At 35.5% G+C, this 18,899-nt stretch overlaps 1 protein-coding gene across 5 annotated transcripts in view; it reads right to left on the bottom strand.

The window, feature by feature from the left end:
* Positions 1-8,514: 8,514 nt before the first annotated feature.
* Ehbp1 (Eps15 homology domain containing protein-binding protein 1) overlaps positions 8,515-18,899 on the bottom strand; it is a 44,434-nt gene continuing 34,049 nt past the window's right edge. For 4 of the 5 annotated variants that reach the window (XM_090153298.1, XM_090153296.1, XM_090153297.1 and 1 more), the window contains one exon: positions 8,515-11,893. In XM_090153298.1, coding sequence (XP_090009424.1) covers positions 11,635-11,893 — 259 coding nt within the window. In that variant the 3' untranslated portion in view covers positions 8,515-11,634. The remainder of the gene's footprint in view (positions 11,894-18,899) is intronic. The other variant, XR_016472221.1, reaches the window with a different exon arrangement.

Raw genomic sequence — 18,899 nt, forward strand, 5'->3', positions numbered from 1 at the left:
AATTTTAGACCAATATACAAATTCCCTGATTTTTAGATTAATTTCTAAAATTCCCTGAGTTTTAGAGTAATATTCAAATTCCCTGACATTTCCCTGATTTATAAAATAATTAATAAAATTCCCTAACTTTTCCCTGGGATTTCGACTAATTTCTAAAATTCCCCGACTTTTAGACAAATATTCAGATTTCCTGACATTTACCTGAATTTTAGAATAATTTCTGAAATTCCCCGACTTTTCCCTGAGCTTTAGACCAATATTAAAATTCCCTGACTTTTCCCTGAGCTTTAGACCAATATTAAAATTCCCTGACTTTTCCCGTAATTTCAGGTTTTCCAGGTACTGTGGCAACCCCGGAATTAAGCTTTAGGCTATTGGGAAGGAATAATTTCCTGAATATACCCATAAGTAACGTATAAGCTAGACTTATCAATACCGCGTTTACATTGATTGGTTCTTGGTTACAGTTTAGTGACAGATAGAATCCCGATCACGGCGGAACATTACAATATTCATGAGAGGGCGTAGAATTAGTCTCAGTCGTGAGATTTCCATATTCAATTAGAGGTCAATCGGAAGCCCTCAAATCGCGGGAAAGTATATAGTACATTTAAACTATCAGTTGACAACGGCGTCAAAGGCGGGGCGAGAGCGTTTACACTCACTAGTTCCATTCTACACCAAAACGTTTGCAAATGCACACCTCTCTAAGCCATAATACGATTCTCATCTTTCAATAAAACCCCCGCCGGGACGGAGAACTGCGCCCCTACGAGGGGTCTTTCGCCGCGGTACACGCAAAAAATATATAAAGCCGTTCCATCTCGCTAGAAGGCGTTAAAAAGGGGGGTTAACGTTCGCACGCGCTCGAATAGCGGCACGCGATACGGATTGGGTAAAATTTGTCGCCTTTTTATGCGGCCACGTGTTGGCAGTGAGAAAGTGAAGCGGCCGAAAACGCGCGATATCGGAAGCGATTCCCGGATCAAATGTCTCGATTCTTTGGAGGCGTCGCGCTCCTTTTAAGCCGGCCATTGCCGAAACCTTTTTATTTTTCGGCTTACCAATTTTAGCGCCCGAAGCTTTCAGGAAGCGACGTTGCGACTATAAAGAGAAAGGGGACCGACGGATTCGCGCACCATCTACCGACGCCTCGTGAAAGCCCGCGCCGCGAGACGAGCCGACATTTTTGGCGGGAAATGGGCCAGATGGCTCCGATTTCAAGGCGCACGACGACACGCGACCGACATTTTCGCCATTATAGCAAAAGTGAGAACTTGATTCGCGTCTTCACTGGGTTTTTTATTAAAATAAATATCAGTTGGGGCAATATGTAGATCCTCAGTTTTTTTGCGTCTTCATTGTCTTGGAAACTCGTTGCTTTTACAGTATAAACGGCAGCGTTGCCAAACTTACGATAATTATCGTAACGATGATAATTGCGAGGCAATTTTTGGGTCGTACGATATTTTAAAGGCGTATAAATATCAGTTGGGGATCCTGCGTCTTCATTGTCTTGGAAACTCGTTGCTTTTACAGTATAAACGGCAGCGTTGCCAAACTTACGATAATTATCGTAACGATGAAAATTGCGAGGCAAATTTTGGGTCGTACGATAATTTTAAAGGCGTGTAAATATCCGATAGGGTAATAATTTATCAGTTTTTTGCGTCTTCATTGTCTTGGAAACTTGTTACTTTTAAAGTATAAACGGCAGCGTTGCCAAACTTACAATAATTATCGTAACGATGATAATTGCGAGGTAATTTGGGTCGTACGATAATTTTAAAGGCGTGTAAATATACGATGGGGCAATATGAAGATCCTCAGATTTTCGCGCCTTTATTGTCTTGGAAACTTGTTACTTTTAAAGTACAAACGGCAGCGTTGCCAAACTTACGATAATTATCGTAACGATGATAATTGTGAGGTAATTTGGATCGTACGATAATTTTAAAGGCGTGTAAATATCCGATGGGGCAATATGTAGATCCTCAGATTTTCGCGTCTTCATCGTCTTCGAAACTCATTGTTTTTACAGTATAAACGGCAGCGTTGCCAAACTTACGATAATTATCGTAAACGTCAATAATTTATTGGAAATTTTAACAACACACAAATATCTGATGAGTCAATATGTAATTTGAAGTTACGTGTAATACATTTGCATGTCTCTTTTGTCTTGGAAACACGTTGCTTTTGCAGTGTAGACCGCAACATTGCCAAACTTCGATAATTGCTAGGCAATTTTTTTGGGTAGAGCGATTATTTTAACAGCATGCAATATAATAAGCTATCTTCGATAATTTAAACAGAGCGTACGATCATGTACAATAATTTTTGAAATTAGTGGAAAACTGGTAAAAATTTAAAGTTTAATATTTATTTTTTAGTGAAGTTTGTATTCAATGTCCGATTTATTTTTATATTTACCATAAATAGTACTACACCATACAAGTATAGACACTATAAAAGACTGTACGAAAAGAAAATATTCATATCCCCGTAGCACAATCATTTTCTACGGTTTCTCTATGATTACAAATTTCACGTGTTAAATTTAATTTAAATTCTATATTCATGAAAAATGTGAAAATAAATTAAAACAATAGGTCACTTTGCACCTTGAGAACAATTGGGCAAAGTTTGAACGCTCTAAAGCAATGTGTGAACGCCTCTAGACAGACCGACAGATAGATACAAACTTGCGGAAATATATGAAGAATGAAATAAATTAAACCATAGAAAATATAGAAGAGGAGTAGCAACTCGAACGATTTATCGTTTCTAAATACTTTAAGCAAACCCATAGCTTTAGACCAATGAGAAACAGTTTTAAGCCTTGTAAAAGCTAGCGTTGCTATTCCCATTTTCGATATTTTCGAAGATTAAAAAACTGAAAATAGTAACCATGGTAACTAACGGTAGTTCGTCAAAGGGGGGTGGGGCAAAAATTGAGTACGGCCAAAGCTATATATTAATAAGAAACGAAGTAAGTTTTAATAAGAAAAACTTTCCTTATTTTTCCGAAAAAAATTAAAAAAAAGTTTTAATTCCATGATTAGTCTAATATATAGTTTGCAAATTGAAATAAAGCGGTATTTTCACCTCATTTTTTCGAATCTGAAAGTAAAACTAAACCTCTAGACTAGTTTAAACTGATTAACAACGGAACACTATTAATGTTTTGTAGTATGTTTACTGTTATTAGACTTTTTATCGATTAAAAGTTAAAAACATTAAAAACCCTTAAAAAGTAATTTATGATTCAATTTTTTATGTTTCCGATTTGCGGAAAATTTTCTGGAAATGTTTCCGCAGTTTATTTTTCCGGAAAATTAACAACACTAGGTCGGACATTCAAAGAAATCCCGTGCACTTTCCAAGAGATCCGAAATCCAGCCTGGATTTCTTCAAAAGTTTGAGATTTTTCCAAGTCTCGAAATCTGGCAAGAAATACAGAAATCCGACGGGAAATGGAGAAATTTTAAAATCGCGAAATCCGACGTGAAATCTTGAAATCTAGCGTGAAATCCCGGATTTAAAAATCCCGTACACATTTTTAGTGAATGTCCTGTCCTTGTCTAAGCCACAGGTTGGAGGACTTTTACTGCCTTTATACCAGGGTTATATCGCTCAATGAATCTTTTGTGACACATTACAGCTAGGCTAATACCCAAGGCACCACCTTAGGCCCAAGTCATCTAGAAACGTTTTTTGCCAATAATTCAGGTAACCGGGTTACAATGCGTAGGAGGGTGGTGGCAAGCCCTTCATGCCACGCGAGCCAACAGCTCCCTACACTCACTATTAACGTTAACCCCAACAATTTTTGAGGGAAGGAGAAACCGAAGAGCTCGAGGGGAAACCCCTTTAGCCAGGGTTGGCAAAAAGCCGGCTTTTTTGAAAAAATCCAGGCCAGTGGTTTTAATTGGCTATAACCGGCTTTTTTCGGTTATAACCGGCTAAAATATAAACAGTACCTTTTACTTATGTGAGTAGAAATTGTCTGCAGTTATTGTCGTAAATAAGAAACTAAACAAGTAAAGCGAAATAACACTATATAAAATAACTGAATTATTTGGATTTCCTCGGGAAATTCCCCCTAGTTTTTGTTTATGACGCACCGACAGAAGCGAGGCAGCGAACTTTGGAACTTTAAACCTACCGAAAAACTGGTAAAAGTAAACCGGTTTCTAAATATGAAACAAAAAATGAACTAAATTTCTAAATGAAAACTATTAATTTACTAAAATATTAATATTGTAATTTTTTTTAAAAAAGCCACAAAAATCTGTTTTTTTTTCAAGTGGCTATAACCGGTTTTAACCAGGTGGCTATAACCGGTATGGCTGGTTCTATGCCAACCCTGCCTTTAGCCAGTGGAAAGAGAACTTGCAAACTCAACGCGGAAGGAGTGGTTCCCAGTTTCCACCTACTGCCACAAGCTGGGATCGAACCCGCCTCCTCTCGTAGCAAACCACTCCGTCACCCCACGATTCGTAGCTTGCTAGTTGATTTTTATAATTTTTTTGCAAAACGAATAAAAATATATTCGAAATTCCATTAAAATTACAGGAAAATATTCTTCAAGTACTTATGAAGTTAAAATCCATGGTTTTTAAAGGAATTTGGTTTAATAATAATAATAACTTTGTAGGTTGTGTTAACAAAAGACATAATAGGCCGAACTTGTTTGAATGTATCGCTTTCGTCACGAGTTACGTAGGAGCTCAGTTCAGTTTTGAAAGTTAGATCTTTATAAAAAGGGCGACTCGTCGAATTTTCATATGGCTACCATTGTGAAACGTGACATCTACGTCACGAGTGACGCGCCCGAACAAGAAGACCAATGTTACTTTATATAAAGGCCTATTGCAACCGGTGAAGCCCGAAAAATTCCTACAAATATCGAAAAATATTGTAATTATAGGAAATTATAGAAACACATAATACCAGAAGCCTCTAACTCTAACAAAATCGTATTCGGAGGGATACAGATTTGTTAAGGCGATATGTGGCCAGGAAATATAGTCCTCTCTAGTGTTGTAAGTCGGAAAATTTCCCGGAAAATGACCGAGGTCTTTTTTCCGAAAAAAATGAAAAAAGTTTTCATTCCATGATTAGTCTAATATATTGTTTGCAAATTGAAATAAAGCGGTATTTTCGCCTCATTTTTTCGAATCTGAAAGTAAAACTAAACCTCTAGACTAGTTTAAACTGATTAACAATGTAACGCTATTAATGTTTTGTAGTATGTTTAATGATATTAGACCTTTTATATTGATAAAAAGTTAAAAACATTAAAAACCCTTAAAAGGTAATTTATGTTTCAAAATTTTCCGCAATTCGGAATATTTTCCGCATTTTATTTTTCCGGAAAATTAACATCCCTAGTCCTCACGATATATTCAGGGACTTTAGGTGTACAAATCGGCAGTGAAATAACTTGAAATCACGTAAATTTAGTAGCTTTAATCAATTAAATATTGAATTAACTTGAAATCTGAAATCAGACGTACAAAATTTCTAACATTGGAATGATTGGATTCATACGCGAGCAGTAGCGGAGAAAAAATTTGGAAAAATGCAGACGATTCTTTACATTTTAGCTCGTAGAATTCCCACAGGATTTTCCTGGGGATTTTAAATTTTGAGAGACTCGCCTCGTTTGGATTTAACTTGGTAATTTCTACATTATAAAGGAAATAAATGTAAAAAATATTGTTTGCTATCATAAATATACATACTAATGAACAATAATCGTGATTTTGAAGGCGATATATCCGTTTAATTTTCTCAATACGCTTTGAAAAACCTTAAGCCTTGCCCGCCTTTCGCGTTTAAAGTTTTAAACCAAAGATAATCTATACCTACGGTTCAGGTTTGCCAACCGACGTTTTGGAGAGCAAACTACTTTTTCGCTACAAAGACTAAATATAGCGCTCACTAGATTCGCTAGTCCTAGGCTGCGTTAATTTCTTTGCTCCGTGTCGAAAACCAGACGTTTCAAAAGTTGTATTATAGGCTTCTGATAATACACATTGAAAATATAGGAAAACTGATAAAATGTAGCTATGGTCACCCTGAATAGACGGGAGCTGCACTCCCTTTAAAAACGCTTACATTCCAAGAATCTAAACGCAGCTTTTGTTGTCACTATTTTATTTTTAGAACAGTTATCTTGAAGTCGCGTGAAATTGAATATTTCCGCGTGGAATCGCGCTAAACTCTGTCTAAAAACCAGGCGCGTGTACGCTAAAGAAAAAACATTTAATCCTCAACACAAACGCGCACTGCTGCGAAAACATATCGAGTTACAACCGATTATTGGCTAAAACACAAACATACCACGAGATGGCAGTTCCTCCTCCGGGTCTGGTTATTTTTAAACTTCATCACGGCGTAAAACCAAAAGACCAAAACAAGAAAAGTACCACCAGGAGTCCGGGGATATAGGCAAAGGCTTGACCCTCTGGCTTTGAACCAGAGGGATTACACACATTTTTTCGGCCTGTCAATATGGAACCACAAAACGTACACCAAGAAGGTATTTATATTACTAAGAACGTAAGAGTCTACTCTCCAGGCTAGATAGCGTAAGACCCTTCCAATTGTACAGCGCCATCTAGTATCGGTCTAAAAAACGTTTTCATTTATATTTCGAGAAAATCCGTAGTTTAATTTAAACTTTGAATTTAATTATTAATTCGTTCTGTGCAACTTTAAATAAAATGAATTAATAATAAATAGCAATAGTTTTAATATATACTTTGGAAAGTTCCCGAAAGATGGAGTTAGTTTCAATTTGAATTTCAGGTATTTAGTCAGGCCTAGGTAAAAGAATAATTTATTTCTACGGCGGGATAATGACTATGTTGAAATGATGCATTCCCCCCTAAACAAAATAAAATCAGCCCGGTATCTAATTGGTTCCCTAAAACTGACGTCATGTCCCCCCCCTCTCGTGCCCGTGGTAAAATTAACCCATGATACTGGCGTATCGTCTTAACATACGTCTGTCGACCCACAGACCACCTACCCCAAGAGGGACATGTATCGTTGGTAGAGAGCGCGCCATCTCACGACAAGTGGAGGTAGTTTGAAAGGCACAATTCCACAAATACGAGCAAGCGCAACAGTAAAAAAATGTATTGTAGGTGACTAGCGCACGATTTTTTTTATTTCTGTTTCATATAATAAAGCATTTCCACGCGCAATTTTTTTTTTAAAAGCCGCATCACTTTTGGCCTTTTGGGATACCTTTTTCGAGGTTGATGCAAGTCCTTCTTGGGTTAGGTGATCTGTGGTCCACCTAAGTATATATAACTAAATTATTAATTATTAATTGTGTAACCGGATCAACTTTCACGTTCTTAGTAACTTAAATAGGTTCTTGTTAAGAAACCCGAAATACAAGATCCTTGCTTCAGTAACCGTATCAACTTACACGTTCTTCGTAACCTAAATAGGTTCTTGTTAAGAAACCCGAAATACAAGATCCTTGCTTCAGTAACCGTATCAGCTTGCACGTTCTTCGTAACCTAAATAGGTTCTTGGTAAGAAACCGGAAATAGAAGATTCTTGCTTCAGTAGCCGGATAAACTCGTACGTTCTTAGTAATATGAATAGGTTCTTGGTAAACACATCACAATGTAACGATAACCAAAAGATATATAAAAAATGGCACTATTTATTATGTTTGTCAAAATGCACACAACGACCATTATGGAGGAAAATAAAACAAAATGTATATTTATATTTTCGTTAAAACTAAATAGCGTAAAGATCAGAAGGGGGTGCGATCTCGACCCGCCTATAAACTCTTTTTTTTTTAACAGCCTTTTCGTTTTCTAGGGAAGGAGGAAGGCGTGGCCGGAATCTCGTCCAAGTGGATGCGTTCGCATCCGGGGAATCTACCATAAATCACAAATATAAATATCACATTCGATAAAGCTTGCGCGCGGGTACGATTGTCAAAAGGGGTTTTTTGTGGCTAGTCGAGTTCACATTTACGGGGAATGTTCAGGGTTTTTGAAAAAATGATGGAATTATTGAAAGTCACCCGATTTTAAGCAAGATCAAATAAAAAACGTATTTTAAACTTGACCTTGAGAGAGTATATGGCTAGTCTTATTTACAAATTGACCTGCATTATCGTATTTAATTACGCGAAAAACTAATAAAATTAACCCTTAGAATAAACTAAAAAAATTTACTTTGTAAATTTTAATTTAATTTGATTAGAATTAACGTTGGATATTGAAATTAACTAAAAAAAATAAACTTTTAGATTAGCAACTTTTAATTTCAATTTAATTAGATCAATGTTTGATTTTAAAATAAAAAAATTAAACTTAACTTAGCAACCTAATTTTAATTTAATAAGAATAAACGTTCAATTTTAGAATTAACTAAAAATAAATGAACTTTTAGGTTAGCACCTTAATTTTTATTTAAATAGAATAAACGTTCAATTTAAGAATTAACTAAAAATAAATGAACGTAGGTTAGCAACTTAATTTTTATTTAATTAGATGTTTGATTTTAGAATTAACTAAAAAAACCTTTAAGTTTAAAAATAATTAGAATAAACGTTTAGAATTAACTTAAAAATAAAATTTTATTTTAATTTAATTAGAATGTTTTGATTCTAAGTACCCCCAAGTTTAAGTCTTAAATTTAGTTTATTGAAGGGTTGTTAATGGTATTCTATAGCTAATTTTTCAAATACAGTAGGTGGAAAATTCAGGGGGTGTTTTCGGGTCAAAATGAGTCCCAAAATGTACGTTGAACGTGGGTGCAAAATTGGGCCGTTTGGTACATATGGTTCCCCAAAAACTATCCTCAGCCCCAAAACCAATGCGAAGTTCGGTATTTTATCCGACCACTGATACCAATTTGGTAGAAAAGGGTAGAAGACCATTTACCATAATTAGGGTGACTTTCAAAATATTCAAAAAACAATTACTGAGAATGTAAATAAATTATTAGAGGTGATTAAGTAAAGCTGAAGAGTTCAGCTAGCCATTGAACGGTCAATTCAACATAGCCTCTAAATCTATCAGCGAATCACACCTTATCCAGATACGGTACACTTCAATCCATGTCCGTAAGCCCACCTTCCTCCTTCGAAAAGGGCTATTTTGGAAATTCCACGCGTACATATAACAACCATCGAATATACAGTATATACGTGATATATTCTTATACAAAGCACATTTATACACATAAAAAACAACGAAAAAATAAACTAATATATATATATATATATATATTCTTATGTATTTTTCTTTTCATAAACTTTGGAGACATAGAATATGGTTTTTTATTTAAGTTAATAAAAGCGGTGTAGAGGTTCTCAAATGCCGCCATTAGGATTTTTTATAATTTAACAACTTGGCCGCGAAGCCAACCTTACAGAGGACTTTCTCAGATTATCATCCCTTCTCATACTTTTAATTATTATTTTGCTTATAACGTGTTGTCTATGTACAGAACGCGGGGTACATCGATGGTCTTAATTTGGACCACTCATCTTGTTAATTAATTAATAGTTAATTAAGTCAATTTTGATAATTTAGTAAAAGGCAAATTTTAATTTATAATTTTCTTTAAAGGTCTAGGTTTTTTTCTGCCGGTCACCCTTTAAGTTTACTTCCCGCCAAACAAATACCCTGGTGGTAGGCCAACAGCGGAACACGTTGGCCCACCACCAGGGTATTTGTTTAGAGGGAAAGTAAATTTAAAGGGTGACAGGCCGAAGAAAACCTAGGTCCGAATCTAATTAACCAAAATTTTAGCTGTTTTAACTAATATATTTTTAGTCGTTTTCGACAAGGAAACAACCAAAAATGTGAATTATACGTTAGTTATTTTAGTTAAAGGGCAAATTTTGATATCATTGTTATCCTGATACCAATAGCACGTTTTTAACTACATTCACACTATGCCACCTTCGAGGGGTAAGTCACTCTCGGATGACCTGTACACCGAGTTCGCGTACTTAGTACTGTTAAAGGTACGGATTTTAAAGAGTTCACGAACTCTGATTAGCACAGTCAGAGGTACGACAGTGTACACAGAGTTCCCGGAGTGACCAGCCCCTCGGCCACCTTTATTGGCCAAACTTGTGTGAAAATTAAAATTGGTACAACTTTCGTCAGACAAACTGAAATCTAACTTCCAATAATAACATTCCTGAACCACCTGACGGACAGGGTTTAAATTAATTAACTAACAAACAAACACGACAAAATAAAAATAAACTAACCCTAAAAATAAAATCCATTCTCTCTATTCTTAAGCTTTTAAGATGAAGATTTCTAAAGCTAAGATTAGCTTCGAGTCTCGTTCGCATTATCTACAAAACTAAACGAGGGGCTAAGTACTGACCATCGATAATTTCGCCCTATTTAGCGAGAATATTAAAATAATATTTAAACCAACTTGAAAAATAAAACACGCAACACATTTTTTTTTGGTAATTTGTACAATCTATAAAGCTAGAACTATTTCAAAAATGCCAACTAGAAATATACAAGCTAGTTTTGGTCAAAGTACGTGTTTAAATGCGAACGTAACCTAGATTATTTTCATCTCCCGTAATCCTATTATTATCTTTATTATTATAACTAAAATAGGCACAACCCCAAAAAAAACTAAGAGATCAAACCCAAGTTAATATTTCGCTTTAAAATCGTTTGTTCCGATGGCTATTTTAGCTCAAAACTGCTTCAAAAGTTAGAAAATTTTAAAAGCGTTAAATTTAAAAAGATTGTGCTGCAGAAAATTGAGAGGTTAATCTCTACTAATATTATAAAGATAGAAATTAAATCAGTTCTTATAAAAGTTCTACTTATCCATAAATTGAATTATAAATTATGTTTTCATTTCCATTGAAGATTTAGTTTTTAAGGTCGCCGCCATATTGATTAACAATCAGGGTTGTTTTTTTTTCATTATTTTTAAATAAAAATAAAATCGTGATTGTGTTTATTTTTAAGCTAATAGTGGCTCTTTTTCAGTCAATTTAATATTTTCTCATCTAGTTGTATAATTTTAAAAGAAATTTTAATTAAATTTAATATTTAATATTTTAGTTTGTTCAGAATGGATTTAAATCAGTCAACCATGTTGAAAACGCAAATATCGACCGATAAGTCACTTTCACATTCTGGATAAGTAAATTTATAAGAACTTTTCATAATGAAAAAAAAATTAAAAATATTTTTTTAAAGATATAATAAATCTTCGTAAATTGTTATCAGTAATAATAATAATAATAATAATACCGTTAAACTAAATTATTTAAAGAGTAATCTATACGATAATGAAATAAGTAAATAAATAAGAAAAGATTAATTAATAAGATTAGAAGAAAAATAAGCGAGGAATCGAAATAAAAGTTGGGTTGTTTATAATTAAAATTAATTATTTTGCGTGAAAATGCGATTTCGAAAGAGGTCATTTTGGGAAGCATTTATAAAATATTTAGTAATTCAGTAGAAAGGCGAGGGTTGAATTGGTTGTCCGAAAGGGAAAGGTTCAATTATAATAATCTTATATAATATTTATTATTGTTTGAGGCTAGTTCCCACTACGAGGAGTCGCGGGGTCAGTGTTGGTCCACACTCACTGCAGGACGCAACTCTTGCCCTCGTCGTAGTCTCTGATGGGATTCGAGAACCTGAGGTTGTCCGCCGCGGCGTGCCGACCGGAAGCGGCGCCGTGATGATGTCCTTCCAGCGTCCTGGAGGCGCGGATGTGACGTGGCGGGTGCGACGGGGTGGCTCGCTTCCTCTCCAGGGAAGAGCCGCCCGCTGACGACGCCGGTTGACGGAAGGAACTGCTGGACCGAATTTGATGCAAGCCACAAGTGTAGTCGACCCCACTTTGCGCGATACAAATAAACATTATTTCAATATTTGCTCAAGTTTACATTTTAAGGAATTTTGTACGTAAGTATAGGCTTAGACCCTTAGAGGTTAGGAAATACAGGGTGTTTCAAAAGGTTATGCAAAAATTTTGAGGAGTGTTAGCGGGTGAGTTGAGAAGTATGCCTGTTTTTCCCCATTTTCCTACGATGAGTAAAAAGAGCGCCAGAGAGCTTCAAAGTGTGGCCTACTAGCCCCTGGAAGTAGGCTGCAACAAGTGCGAAACCAAGCAGCAGGGACTTGAAATACTGTTTAGGTTTACCTTTTTACGCTGGTTACCTCGATTTGTGTACAAAGTCCTTTTTCACCTATCACACGAACCCAAACCCTAATGTTCGCGTTTCCCTGCTGCTTGGTTTTGCGCTTGTTGCTGAACTTGCTATAGCTTATTTTATAGAAAGCATCTTTTAAGCAACACTACGAAAAACTATCACCCCCAAAAGGACTCCCATAATGAACGTGCCTTCCTACGACCTTTGACATTTTGTTAGTGGCTTGTTGCTGATTTAATCCCTAAAAGAACGTGTTGAAGGTTTCGCATATTCTGAGTTTCTTCATAGAAACCTTTGTACGGATAGTGAACCTTATTCTCAATCGATATGGTTTGCCTTATTTTGTTAAATAGGTAATAATTTAAAATCTGTAGCTTTGGCTGTACAAATATTAAAAATGATTAAATCCGATTAAAATCAAATCTGTAGCTTTGGCCTCAAAGATTAAAAATGATTAAAATAAAATCTCTAGCTTTGATTGCATAAATATTAAATCATAATTAAAATTTGAATAACGATTATTTTTTAATCTTGATTTGAGCCACGGCAACACCGTTTCACCACAGCGATGCTAAGGACCATTCCGCGAAATGTTGAAGTCAAACTAACAAGCGCCAAACGTGTAGCTAGACCAGCGGCCCGTCAGATGAGTCAGACGCGCTGAAAGATACATGGCTTCGCAAATTAAGCGCGACGAGCCAAAATTTTAAGAAACAGGCATTCCTCGAATTTCATAGTTTCGCGATAACAAACAAGCCGCGCGAGCCCCAGACAGAACACTCCGGCTCTTCGGCGAACAGAGCTTAAGGTCGGACGAAATAACGTAACTTGAGCCTATAATATTACAGATTAATCTTAATTATGGATAAAGATAACCCGTGTTGGTACACGAAATTAAAAACATGAACGTATTTAGGTTAATGAGAACCAAATATCTGTTTTTTAACGGAATTCTCTTATTTTCCACAATCTGGTATCGGATTACCTTTTATTTATACTGAGAAAACCTCGATAACTATTTATAAAAAAGTTAAATTTTACATTTTTAGTCATACTTCTATAAAATTTAAAATTAACTATTAATTTAATATTAACTTTAAAAAATAATTAAATCATGAATATAATAAAATTTGTAGCTTTGGCTTTGTAAAGATTAAACATGATTAAAATTAAATTTGTAGCTTTGGCTTTGTAAAGATTAAACAAGATTAAAATCAAATTTGTAGCTTTAGCTTTGTAAAGATTATAACATGATTAAAATCAATATTTGTAGCTTTGGCTTTGTAAAGATTAAACAAGATTAAAATCAAATTTGATGCTTTAGCTTTGTAAAGATTATAACATGATTAAAATCAATATTTGTAGCTTTGGCTTTGTAAAGATTAAACAAGATTAAAATCAAATTTGATGCTTTAGCTTTGTAAAGATTATAACATGATTAAAATCAATATTTGTAGCTTTGGCTTTGTAAAGATTAAACATGATTAAGATCAATATTTGTAGCTTTGGCTTTGTAAAGATTATAACATGATTAAAATCAATATTTGTAGCTTTGGCTTTGTAAAGATTAAACATGATTAAAATAAAATTTGTAGATTTGGCTTTTTAAAGATTAAACATGATTAAAATCAAATTTGTACCATTTTTCTGCATAAAGATTAAACATGTTTAAATTGCGATAAAACATTTAATCTTGATTATTAGAACAAACTAACAGAGTTACCGGCCACTCAGGTGCTAAAAATAATATTTTTGAATAGGCAACAACAATATTAATAATAATAATAATCATCTAGTGATTTTTAATGCCTTTAAATCAGGTTCCCAGGTTTCAAAGCGTGGTAATCCCTTCGTGCCAACAGCTCCCTTAACTCACTATTGAAACTATTTCCACAAGCTCAAACCTTCAATTTTCTTATAGGAAAAATAGGATTATATTTCTAAAAATTTAGGACTTTAAAATTATAGGATGTTATAGACCTAAATATGCTATTTAAATTACTAACTTTACGCATTTAAAAACCAAATCTATATTTAGAGAAATAAAAGTTTGATTTTCACTTAAACAATAACAATTGCTAACCAAGTTAACAATAACAAAAGTATAGACTAGAATGACTTTGTAAAGGAATTTATCCTATAGCTAAATCTGGCAATTTAGCTGAGTGGCAGGATTTGAAATGGGAAACATATCAAAATCATAGGATTTTATATGATTTTTTAAGAGATTCTGCTATAAATTTGCGATGTTAAAGGACATTTTTTGAAAATATAGGATTTTATAGGACTATATATGATATTTCATTTACTAAATTTATGCATTTAAAAACAAAATCTATATTTAGTGAAATAAATTACTTAAAAATAGAAACTATTTAACCATTTTATCACAAAAATATACTAGTAGCTAACCATGTTAACAATAACAAAAGTATAGACTAGGATGACTTGGTATAGGAATTTATCCTATAGGGTGGCGGGATTTGAAATGGGCAAAATATTATAGGATTTTATAGGACTTTTTGGGCATTTTTCTAAAAATTTACGATTCTATAGGACATTATTGAAAATATAGAATTTTATAGGAATTATAGGACATTTTAGAAAATATAGGATTTAAAAGGAATTATAGAACATTTTAGAAAATATAGGATTTAAAAGGAATTATAGGACATTTGAGAAAATATAGGATTTTATAGGAATTATTGGACATTTGAGAAAATATAGGATTTTATAGGAATTATAGGACATTTGAGAAAATATAGGATTTTATAGGAATTATAGGACATTTGAGAAAATATAGGATTTTATAGGACATTTGAGAAAATATAGGATTTTAAAGGAATTATAGGACATTTTAGAAAATATAGGACATTTTAGAAAATATAGGATTTTATAGGAATTATAGGACATTTGAGAAAATATAGGATTTTATAGGAATTATAGGACATTTGAGAAAATATAGGATTTTATAGGACATTTGAGAAAATATAGGATTTTATAGGAATTATAGGACATTTTAGAAAATATAGGATTTTATAGGAATTATAGGACATTTGGGGAATCGCTTCGGGGCGAAACCGCTAGCCACCCCGGCAACCCAAAACAGCGGACGAAATAAAAACATAGCTCCGGAATGAGATGAAAATCTTCGGACGCGGATAAGAAAGAAACCACAGAATAAAGGGCAATCTGGTATCGAGGCTGCGGCGACAAAATTTACGACCGCGAAACACCTTCGTCGGTGTCGGGGAAGCGGCGGGAGGGGGGGCCGAAGAGGATCTACAATATATTTTGGCATTACAAATGATTAGCGAGCCGATCCGCGGGGACAGAGGCCATTGTCGGGGAGGATCGTGTCTCGCAGGAATGTCGGGGATGGCCAACGCCGACTCCGCAACCTAATGACGTCATTAACCTTCCCGGAGCGGGGAAAGGTCGCGGCGCCAGAGGGCGACACCGCGGCGGGCGTGGGAAAGACGGACCCCCTATTTATTACGCTTCGACTCCGGGAAAGATGGACTCGGGACACGAAATATGACTGCTCTCGCTTGAAGTTACTGTCCCGAGGTTTGGCCGAGAGATAAAAGTACCTGACAAGGATGAAGAATGGTGCCGACCAGGTGAGAGAACGTTGGGACAATGAAAGCTGTTGCGGGCCCGTCACCAGCCGACAAAACTCGGGGGCGCTTACTTTATTTGGGGGGTACAAATGCCTTGATACTAAAATTCGTAATTTTTAATAGGGATGCACCGATATGGGTACAGCCGATATATCGGCTATTCGGGGACGATAATATCGGGGGTAATGTTGGAGGATATATCGAAGGTAATATCGGGGACGATAATATCGGGGGTAATATTTCTTTAAAGTTTAAAGAATAATAAGTTTTACTAAAAACCGTATTGTACAGGTGAGATCTTCGATAATTACTCACTAAAAAGTAAAAATATAGATTCTACCTTTAACTTAGTTTGAACTAGGAGCAACAAACACAGCACCCCACACAAGGAGAATGCAGTCCGTCAAAAGTCGTGCATATTATTGTGTACACTTTTCATTGGTTAGACCTAGGAGCAAGAAACACAAGGAGAACGCAGCTAGCCTTTAAACACGCTAACGAAGGGTTATGTACGAATTTCATTGGACGAGCGTCACGAGCCTTTACGCTGAACGTTTTACGGGCGGGGGGGAACACAATTTCCGAATTTTCCCCTTCCGACGGCAGCAGGCGCTAAAGCGTCTAGCCAATGAAAAACGTACACAAGATAACCCCTCCTAGGGGGCTTTGTCCCCTCGGAGAGGTAAAAATCCACGACTTTTGACGGGTTGCGTACTCCTTGTGTGGGGTGTTGTGTTTGTTGCTCCTAGGTTAGACGCTTTAGCACCTGCTGCCGTCGGAAGGGGAAAATTCGGAAATTGTCTTCCCCCTTTCCGTAAAATGTTCAGCGTAAAGGCTCGTCCAATGAAATTTGTACACAACACTGCATTAGCATGTTTCAAGGCTAGCTGCTATCTCCTTGTCAGGGCCCCCACTCAAATTTTCAATAGGATTATTTTTCTAAAAATATAGGACTTTATAGGAATATTTTTACAAAATTATACGTTTTTATAGGACTATACAGGGTCTTTTTTTTTGCTCGGAAAAGTGTTTTTTTTCAAAAACTATTTATAGTACCGATTTCAAATTTGGAAGGTCAATTCTCTATACCGGGGGACATCAGTTTGAGAAATTTGAGCGTTTTCGGTAATGTTTTTCACCAATTTTGAAAAATTATTTTTCGACCACTAGGTGCGAGATAAAAAATTTCTATTATAAAGTTGTAGGCCGTCATCGAAAACCCTTAAAAATTGTTCACTCGACGAAAAACAATTTATTTATCAGTGAAAATTCGAGCTTGAAAAATTTACAAGTTGGTGAAGCCAAATTACGATTGTTTGAAACGATAATTGAAACCGAATTACCTAATCCAGTTGAAACTTTGGTTAAAAAAACGACCGGATTTAAAAAACACGAGGCTATAGGTCAATCCTAAACATGCATTGGGTATTTAAAGGAAAACTTTGGGAGATTATTATCAGTGTTTGATAATATTTCGAACAATGCCTCGTTATTCAGTAGCTGAGCGTACCGAGATAGTTGCCATTTACTATGGAGAAGCAGCGCAAAACCTTAGAAGAGTGACTGAAATCTTCGCAGAAAGACATCCAAATGGAGCACCATCTGTAAATACAGTAAGACGAGCAATTCACGATTTCAATCAATTTGGTCACTTGCAACCGGATTTAGACTTCGAGAACAATGTACTCGCGTACTTTGTGGCATATCCTCGTCACAGTTGCGCTAACGCCGCTGCTGATTTGGGTTGTTCTGCAAATCGTGTGTGGAAAATTCTTCGTAAGAATCGCTATCACCCATACAGAGCTACGCTCCACCAAGGACTAATTGACGGAGACCATCAAAGACGTTATGAATTTAGCAACTGGTTACTAAATGCTGTCCAAGAAGATAGACAATTTTTGCGCCATGTTTTGTTCTCCGACGAAGCGTCATTTTCTAGAGATGGGCCCTTTAATCATCAAAACAGCCATCTTTGGTCTGACATCAACCCACATTGGGGTTTTGAATATCTCACCAGGTTCAATTTGAACGGGTCAATGTTTGGGTTGGACTTGTTGGAAACCGTTTGATTGGTCCCTTTTTCCTGCCGACGAACCTCAACGGCCAAAGGTATTTACATTTTCTACAGAACGAACTGAGTGACGCAATCGACGACCTTCCATTGGCTGAAAGACGTCAGTTGTGGTTTCAGCAAGATGGCGCCCCTCCGCATTTTTCCCGGCAAGTAACTGAGCACCTCAACAACGAGTTTCCTGAAAGGTGGATAGGGAGAAATGGTCCAGTGCATTGGCCAGCAAGGTCACCTGACCTAACACCGCTGGATTATTTTCTCTGGGGATTCGTTAAAGCAAAGGTATACGCCACGCCCATTGAAACTAGGGAGGAACTCATTAGACGAATAATCAGTGCTTGCCGAGACGTCACACCAGAAATGGTAGAGAAAGCGTTTGAGAACTTAATTGTCCGCGCACAAACCTGTGTTGCAGCCAATGGTGATATTATTGAAAATGTTTTGTAAAAATTTATGTGAATAAAATATCTGCATTTAAAAACCAAACGTGTACATTTTTTCAAGTGTGAAAACTCTACTACGTTTGTATTAGACTTGTTCCCTTTTCAATTATCGTTTCAAACAATCGTAATTTGGCTTCACCAACTTGTAAATTTTTCAAGCTCGAATTTTCACTGATAAATAAGTTGTTTTTCGTCGAGTGAACAATTTTTAAGGGTTTTCGGTGACGGCCTACAACTTTATAATAGAAATTTTTTATCTCGCACCTAGTGGTCGAAAAATAATTTTTCAAAATTGGTGAAAAACATTACCGAAAACGCTCAAATTTCTCAAACTGATGTCCCCCGGTATAGAGAATTGACCTTCCAAATTTGAAATCGGTACTATAAATAGTTTTTGAAAAAAAAACACTTTTCCGAGCAAAAAAAAAGACCCTGTATATGCTATTTAATTTACTAACTTTATGCATTTAAAAACAAAATCTATATTTAGAGAAATAAATCTTTGATTTTCACTTAAAAAATAGAAACTATTTAACCAATTTATCACAAAAATA

Source organism: Leiobunum rupestre, chromosome 7 (genome assembly GCF_980474605.1).
Source record: "Leiobunum rupestre chromosome 7, qqLeiRupe1.1.hap1, whole genome shotgun sequence".
NCBI classification, from domain to species: Eukaryota; Metazoa; Arthropoda; class Arachnida; order Opiliones; family Sclerosomatidae; genus Leiobunum; species Leiobunum rupestre.